This window comes from Dermacentor andersoni, chromosome 9, assembly GCF_023375885.2.
Source record: "Dermacentor andersoni chromosome 9, qqDerAnde1_hic_scaffold, whole genome shotgun sequence".
NCBI classification, from domain to species: domain Eukaryota; kingdom Metazoa; phylum Arthropoda; class Arachnida; order Ixodida; family Ixodidae; genus Dermacentor; species Dermacentor andersoni.
In genome coordinates, this window is record NC_092822.1 from 96,892,133 (window position 1) to 96,900,574 (window position 8,442).

An 8,442-nucleotide genomic window follows, 5' to 3' on the forward strand; every position below is an offset into this window, starting at 1 on the left:
CGTCACATTGTAGTCGTCATACCGTTTTCATCATGACGTTGTCGTCTCACTGTCGTTTCACCGTCGTCATTACTTGAGTGCCGTCATTCCATTGTCGTCATTCCGGCATCGCCATACAACCTTCGTCGATCCATCTACTTCTTCGTCATCCTATCGTAATCATGCTCTGGTCATTCAATCGTGATTATGCCACCGTTGTCATGCCATCGTCGTCGTATAATCGTCGTCACACAGACGCTATGGTCCATCGGTTGCCATACCGCATTCGTCATGCCGCCGTGGCCGTGCCATCGTTGTCATTCAGCTTGTTCCTCCGGTTTTCGTCATACCTACGCCACGCCATCGTCGCCACACGGCCATCGTTATCCCATCGTCCTCATGTCGAAGTCATCATGCTGTTGTCGTTACACCATCGCATAATTTAATAATCGACATCTCTTTCTCGTCATGCCGTCGTCGTTGTACCTCCTTTGACTTTCCATCGATATCATCCTTTCTTCCTCATTCCGTCGTCATTGCGTCTGCGTCATACAGTCGTCGTCAAGTCATCGCTCCCACGGGCAAACTTGGCAAGTGAGTGTCATACCAAAGTGGGATGATATCGGAACGTGTCGCATATAGCCGAGGAAACAAAACTCTCACAATTACCGCTACACGCGTTAAATAAACGGCACTTCAGGAATGCAGTCTATTGCTACATTGCTCGATTGCTATTCAAGTTACCATCGACAGTAACCGTGCGACGAGTTCTGCTGTAATAAAGGGCTTTCTCTCTCTTCACGTCAGGCGTTATATTGAGAGGCTCAAGTACAGGTTTGAAGTTAAGGCGAATTTCTGAATGCGGCGCTGAGTCTCGGAACCTGAGGGCCAAAAATTACTGAGCTATGAGACTTGCCGCCGTGGTGGGCTCCAGAATGATTCGAATGTCCTGTTGTTCAATATGTGCGGAAGCGTTGATACACTCGAAGTTTTTCGTTATGGCGGCGTCGAAATGGGACAGCAGCCTCCAGGAGTCAAACCCGTCACACTGCGATCAGTAATCATCACGGCACGTGGTGCATGCACTTCAAGGTAAAACAACAGAGCGTTCATAGTGTAGGAAGACGATGAACGTTGGTAGGACGCTGATTGAACTGAAGGTGAGATTCACACATCTTTTTCATTCGTAAATGGTGTTTGCGAGTGCCTGTGGTAATAAATACGACTCACTGACCTCCGCTCTTGCGAGGAATTTTAGCGTAATAGGTGCCCTGTATTACAAAAGCGCTCTAGTGTTTTTATCTCTTATTGCTGCATCTCCTTTCGGTTTCTGCTCTTTTATTGCGAAGCAATACTACTTTAGGTCGCACTTCAGCCCGTTCCGTGGCGAGGCGGTGGTAGGCACCATTGACCTTTAGCGTGACCTCGCTGCGTGACGTCACACCACGTGACCTAGAGTGACGTCACACCAGCTGTGTAAAAACGGGGCGCCATTTCACGCCGTCGCGAGGCGAGGCGGTAGCCACCAACGGTGGCCTAACTCGCGCTCCTCTCAGCAGGGGCGCTACGGTCGGTGTGACGTCACACCAGCTGTGTAGAAACGGGGCCCCATCTCACGCCGTCGCGAGGCGAGGCGGTAGCCACCAACGGTGGCCTAACTCCCGCTCCTCTCACCAGGGGCGCTACGGTCAGAGTGGGCATATCTTACGACGCGGAGAAAATAGAGTGTTACCGCACCATCGGCCAATCGATACTGGAAGATTTTGTAATGGGCACGCTGGTGAGGGAAATGTTTGTCGGCATACACGGATTCGACGGATGACTTCCTCTTAGATGATTCACTGTAAGCCGTAACACTAGCATAACCCAAGACTACCACCAGCCATACTACCAGCTGATCCGAGAATAACACACTATTGCTTCGCAGTCACCAGGCTTAACCAAGCTAAGCCACGGCCGTTTTTTTTTTCCACTTATTGCGAAACATTTTTTCCTCATTCCAGGCGCTTTGTGGTATGTAGGTAGGCAAGTAGGTGGGTATTCCTTGTCTCGCCCTACTTCGGACACCTGTTAATAAGAAAAAAATACGGCAGTGTCCATCTCACGATGACTGTCGACAGCAATGTGTTCATCATTGAGTCAATATCGAGACACTGCGTAATGCCATTGACGAGCTGTGTATGAAGCATCTACCGTAGCGGCATTTCTCTTCCGCGCTTCCCTGAGAACACTGGGCGCCACCTAGCGCTGCCGCCGCGAAGGCTTCACGTGGCTTCCGAAATGCATGGCGCGCCGGTGCGTGCGAACGCTGAGAAACGCGTCATGCGCCAACCGGGCTCGCTCTCTCGCCCTTCTTTCTTAAGGCCCCTTCACACTACTACAAAAATTCGACGAGCGAAACGGATTCGTTTGCCGGAAAAAAGAGAGAGTGTTCTCATCTATTGACGCGCGCATCGGCGGATCCGCCGCCGCTTCTCGCTTTTCCGCGACGACAGCGAGATCTCGCGGCAGTTTCTGTTTCGGTTTCGCGACTTCGCGAACGAGACGAGAGTTGACGCGAGTGCCTCTCGTTCGCGGGCTTTTGTTGTGTCTGCTTGTATTGCGCCGTTGCTGGGCTTACAGCTGCGAGATACTGAGCACAGCACAATGGCGAGCTTTTCAGAATACGAGGAAATGTCGGAAGAAGAAGAAATTGTCACGATTCTCCTCTGCAACTCAATGACGGCTATGCTTCAAGAGCTGCGACGGGCTGAGCAACCAAGATCGCAGCGGCGGCGACGACGGTGGTGGGTCCGCCCGTCCTTGCAGGAGCGGGATAGGTTGGGACAGGCGAACAATCTCTTGCCACTGCTTCGCGATCGAGACGTCGAGTACTACAGAGAGTAAGTATACGTGTCTGTACATGGTGTTTTATCAAAGTTTGACTGGGACTGTTGCAGCGCTAAACGCACTGCAATATGCCTCGCTCGGTTTAAAATGCTACTTATTAGCGTTATTTGACTCAGAGATGGCATACGATAGTCTTGCTTTTTAAGTATCACGTTTGGGGGATGTACTTGCCTGAATCGATCAGAACTGCTTAGAAATCCGTGTTGGCTGCAGCATCGGAGACCTTAAACAAGCAGCTGTCGCGTATACTGGTGGTGCCTTCCGCGCAACGCTTGTTTTGTCTATTCTGGAACGATTTACCTTTGAAGCTGCAATATGTATAGGCACCAAATGGCACTACCGGCATCAGCTTTGCGTAAGCTGACTGTTATAGGTCGCCGATGCTGCAGAAGGGCCGATTTCTAAGTAATTGATGGAATCAGGCAAGTACATCACCCATACGTGGTATTGAAAAAGCAAGACTGTTGTATGCCATCTCTGCGCAAGTTAAGCGCCATTAATCGAGCGGTTTAAGCGAGAGGAGCATTTCACGGTACACGTTTGGCGTTGCAGCACTCATGATAGAGCACACAGGGGCGTTGTATGTGCTTTCTTCTCACTGCCGGTTCTCTTTTGGCAGCTTCCTGCGCATGTCACCCAGCAGCTTTGACACACTGATGGAGCTCCTTGGCCCCCGCATCGCAAAAAAAGACACGCGGTTTCGCAAGGCTATACTTCCAGACCACCGCCTGGCGCAAGTTATTAGGTGATGGGAACATATTTTTGCTGTTGTGCACGCCCTGTTGTACACATTCTGTAATATTGCTTTGCTTTTTGTTTTGCTCCGAAAACAGACTACTAGTCATATCAGGGATACTGTGAAGCTCGTAACGGATACAGCATAACTTGAAAGAATGCGAGGAATTTAGAACACATTTCCTTTCATTATTTCGGCGCCTCATGACTTGGTTCTTGAACTTCATGTGGATTACGGTTGGTGTTGTCATTTTATCCAGTGAAAACAGCTGCTGGAACTGGAGGCGATTGGATCCATCGCTTTGGAACCACAGTACACATGAAGGCTTACTTAGCGAGTGTAGCTGAATTTGTTTGTCCCTTCTCTTTCCCTCTTTTCAGATTACTGGCTGTTGGTGATACCCTGCGGTCATCTGCCTTTAATTCCTTGGCTGGCAGGTCCACAACGTGCAACCTTGTTTCAGAGGTGTGCCTGGCCATTTGGGAAGTGCTTGGCCCTATATATGTTATAACGCCATCATCTCCAGATGAATGGTTGAGGGTAAGTTCTTTGATCTCATTTCCTTGCGCATACTGCATAGAGCGTAAACCAGTGACAGTATCGATAAAATGTAATTTAGGCACTGAAACTTCGTGACCACTGCCCTTGAAACTAAAGCGACCAGTACAAAAAAGTCTGCATAAAAGCATAATTGTCAGAATAAATAATTTCAGTGTCATTGTCGAAGGTACAAATCACTACTACGACTTCTAGGACTGCTATTCTACATGGAGCATGTTACACATCCCCCGCCCGAGGTTATCTTCGAGACTTGTGCTTAACATATCAACTGCGTTTTTTCTTCTGCCCTAAACTTAGGTCTCCGAAGAGTTTGAGCGCATCTGGAACATGCCACACTGCCTAGGCGCAATAGATGGAAAGCATGTCAATATTGAGTGCCCGAACAATTCACGCAGTGTGGACAGAAACTATAAGAATGCTTTCAGCAAGTCGATGCTTGCAATCAGTGATGCACACTACAGGTATGCAAGTACAGTTGCTTTACTTACAAGTGCTTGGAGCTTTTGTATATGCTGTGCCTGGCTGATTTTCTTTTCTTGGTAATTGCCAGCTTTCTTGTATGTGCTGGTGGATCTCCATCCCAGAGAGCACAATGTCATGTGGTAGATGCATAAGAATCATATACGGCCTCTAAGTAGTCATCGGTAGTGTTAATTTCAGAAAACAGCCAGTAAGGGATGCTTTCTTAAGAACCTATAATGAAAACAAGAGATATAATTGATGCAACTTTATTTTACAGAAACACCTTTCAAGTAAAGTTTAAAACCGCTTTTTGCTTTTTACTAACCACTGTAAGTCACTTACGGCTAGACCTTGTCAGATTCTGACTAGAGCCTTTCTAGCTTTGTCACCTATAAAACTCCTCAAAGAATGAGGAAGGTTGTAGTTGTATCATTTAGTTGGTGTTTGAACTGCATGTTGATGTATGCAACAGTCCAACTGTCATGATTAGTTTTCATGTGAGTGACGTGGCAGCCATAGCAAGGTAAATGTGCCTATGTTTCCTTGAACCATATCATATGAATATAAAAAAATTTGTTTCCACTCCACTCTTAGGTTCTTGTTTGCAGAAGTAGGCCACAATGGCAGCGAATCAGATGGGGGTAATTTTGGCCGGAGCCCATTCTTCAAGAGAGTTGACCAACGCCTGCAAGGGATTCCTGAAGACTCTCTTTTGGCAGACATTGGCAGCACGCCCTACTTCTTTGTAGGAGACGAAGCGTTTTTTCTGAAAACCTACCTCATGAGGCCGTATGCAAGGAAGAGTAAGTAATACCATTACCTTCATCATTTCTTGGCCGTTACAGTACTAGCCATTAGCTAGATCTTGAGGAGTGATTTTACACACATTTAGGGGTCTCGTAATATGATATATGTGTCATCAGCCAGTGCTGCAAATTTATGCAAATGAGGGATTGTATACAAGCATGGAAAGATCCTTTTCCTCCATTGACCTAAACCACTCTAAATGTTGCCATCGCAGTTATTTCTGACAGGTAGTGATTATATGTAGCACATTTGTTGCGGTAAACATGTATTGTGCTAGATCTTGGGGATAATTTATACCTGCAAATTTACACAACTTATAAGGAAACTGAAGCGGCACTCCTTCTGCAGGTCTACCCCCTTTGTTTGGAAACTGTGTTGACGGGCAAGCTCAGCAACCAGCTGTTCAGGGAGCACCAAGTCAATTTTCACAGCTACAAGAAAAAAGAATTTTCAACTATAGACTGAGCAGGGCTCGACGAGTTGTCGAAAATGCCTTTGGGATTCTGGCCCAAAGGTGGCGCATCCTGCGCCGGCCATTTAAAGCCAAAGATGAAAATGTCAGACGGATTATATCAGCGTGTGTATGCTTGCACAATTTTCTGATGACAGAAACAGCTTCCTCTCGTGCAGTTTACTGCCCACCAGTAACTACTGATTATGAAGATTGGCAGAGACGTCAAACCGATGGAACATGGAGGCAAGAGGCGGATGAGAATGGCGGACTGACTCCTGTGCCTGCCACAGGTTATCACCCAACGAGGTAATCATGTTGTGGAAATATCTGCAAACAAAACTCGAACTGCTGTTTACTGGCTATTCCCCCAAATAGCTTGCTTTTATGATTAGTAGTTAAAGTGATGTTAATTGCCACATGTTGGAGCGAGCACTTACGCTTCAATGTTCCATTTGTTTTGTGTTTAGGCTTGCCTACACTACACGAGACAGGCTTTGCAAACACTTCATCGGAAGCGGCAAGGTCCCCTGGCAAGAGGAGATGATCAGGAGCACCAGAGTATAGTAATGGTAACATTTTTTGTTACATACAGCCACTTTAAACACATTTTATATTGCATTGCCTGCTTGCAGTAATGACAGCACCCTCGTACACTTTGCTGTCTTCTAAAAATTATTCTTGAGACATATGTATGTTGCAGGTACGGATGCAGGCAATAGCAAATGGAGCACGCTTTTGCCTTCTAATATTTTTCACGTGTTCAGTAATTGCAAGTGGCATCTGCGGTATGTGCGGGCTGCTGGTGGACACTAGTGTGCTTCCTCATGGACAAACAGTGTTTCTTCATGTCAAAAGGAAAGGCCTGATTGCAATTAGAACGGAATAGCATGCTCTGTTTACTTGTGTCTGCACCTATATATTTGGCAGTACTTGTGACAGACAAAAAGGCACATGTAATCACAGATCATGAAAAGGTGGCAGCAGTTAACCCCATAACAGCTGGCTTTGTAAAAATGTGAATAGTTTTCATTGGTAGTTGCAGGTGAATACCACACCCTTTCAGTACTGCACAAACCGTATTTCCTGACATATTCCATATATCAGTAAATCTGAAAATGGGCCAAGCGAGAAATGCCAAAGGAAGAAATGCCATCCAAAATGTTTGTTTATTTAAGATACCTTACAGGCCCCTGAGCATTGTGTGAAGGGGATGTTATTAACAGTGCGTTTGTAAAAGCAATACAAAAAGGGAGAAGTTCAGCTCATAATAAATAACATTTGAACACATGATTACAGATAAAAAGCATGAAGCAATGGACGATACAGTCTAAATCAAGTAAGAGAAAAAAGAAACAAGATGCATAACAGGTAAACAAGTAAAAAGTATAGTGTTACAGTGGTGCAGCAAAGTAGAAGAAATATGTGTGGATGAAGTAAGCATATAAAACATTAGTGAGAATTTTGTTCATTCATGGCTCCTTGGAGTCGGTGATACATCATTGTTTGAATTTCGGATATCGCCTCTGACTGGTCTCTCGGACCAAGCATTCGCAGTTGTGCGGCAAGTGCCATGCACGTATGGTATACGACATCTTGTGGCTCCCGCTGCAGTTGTTGCTTCTGCTGCCTCTCAGTCCGCACCGCCTGGAGGTGCTCCATACAGGCAGCAGTTACAGCAGCATGCTGAGGGGCTTTCAATGGGCTGCAAGTTGAAACAGTTTTTTTAGTAGTCGTGTATTATGTAATCATTCTTGATTTACCTCTGTTGTTTCCTTGGTGACCGCCGTGCTGTTTTCCGCCTTGGGGTCCTTCGAAAAAATTGAACCTTTCTCAGCAGCGAAATGCATTCACTCCAGAGGCACTATAGCAAGCGGTTAGATGCAAGCATGTGCTACATGAGAAATGAAAAAGCTCGAGTCGCAGTGTTCCACCTACCTATCTGTGTCAGACTCTAAGTCATCTTCTGTTGGTTGGCTGTAAAAATGAGTGTGTAAATGCCATGTTTGTACAGGTTGCAAGGCATTTCAGTGATTGCAGTCTTGTATGCCTATATTATAAGTTCTTTACCTTTCAGTTGCAGCAGCTGCTGGTGTCACTGAGCGACTTGACGGAACTGAGGAGCCAGAAGTTCCCGGCACCTCATCTTGGTCCTGGAGGTTTCTGTTTCCAGTGCACAACAGTTATTAAATGAATAAACCTATAATTATTTGACGGCCTAAGTTTGGGCAATAACACTGTGATAAATTCATTTTAGATATAGTCATGGCTGGCAGGAGTCGCAACCTGTACATGATAGAAAGAACATTGTTCAGGAACTTACTCTTCAGGAAGGAAGTCAAGGCTTGAATAGAGCCTACAAAAATATATTTACGCATAAGAAGAGCACTCTGAAAAGTTGCTAACTTGAGAGTGTAGGTTTTGTTCCCTCCTGGGTTTTTGCATGGATAACATATAACAAGCAAGGCTACAAATGCTCGTGTAGATTTTGGAAAATTGCTCCACTCACATTGGCTCTTCTCCATTATTGCTTGCATTGACAGAAAGTGTTTCCATT

The 8,442-nt window shown here is 45.9% G+C and overlaps 1 protein-coding gene across 3 annotated transcripts; it reads left to right on the forward strand.

The window, feature by feature from the left end:
- Nucleotides 1–2,347: 2,347 nt before the first annotated feature.
- On the forward strand, nucleotides 2,348–8,107 carry LOC126528418 (uncharacterized). Of its 3 annotated transcripts, XM_050176311.3 has the most exons (8): nucleotides 2,348–2,861; nucleotides 3,488–3,613; nucleotides 3,985–4,144; nucleotides 4,463–4,626; nucleotides 5,222–5,430; nucleotides 5,783–6,194; nucleotides 6,356–6,457; nucleotides 7,963–8,107. In XM_050176311.3, exons 1-7 carry the CDS (start codon nucleotides 2,626–2,628, stop codon nucleotides 6,450–6,452), a joined length of 1,404 nt encoding a protein of 467 aa, XP_050032268.3. In that variant the 5' UTR covers nucleotides 2,348–2,625; the 3' UTR covers nucleotides 6,453–6,457; nucleotides 7,963–8,107. The 3 variants fall into 3 exon arrangements, with proteins under 3 accessions (XP_050032268.3, XP_072140478.1, XP_072140479.1); XM_072284377.1 differs by lacking the exons at nucleotides 5,783–6,194; nucleotides 6,356–6,457; nucleotides 7,963–8,107 and having other exon boundaries at nucleotides 5,222–5,761; XM_072284378.1 differs by lacking the exons at nucleotides 5,783–6,194; nucleotides 6,356–6,457; nucleotides 7,963–8,107 and having other exon boundaries at nucleotides 5,236–5,318.
- Nucleotides 8,108–8,442: the final 335 nt, after the last annotated feature.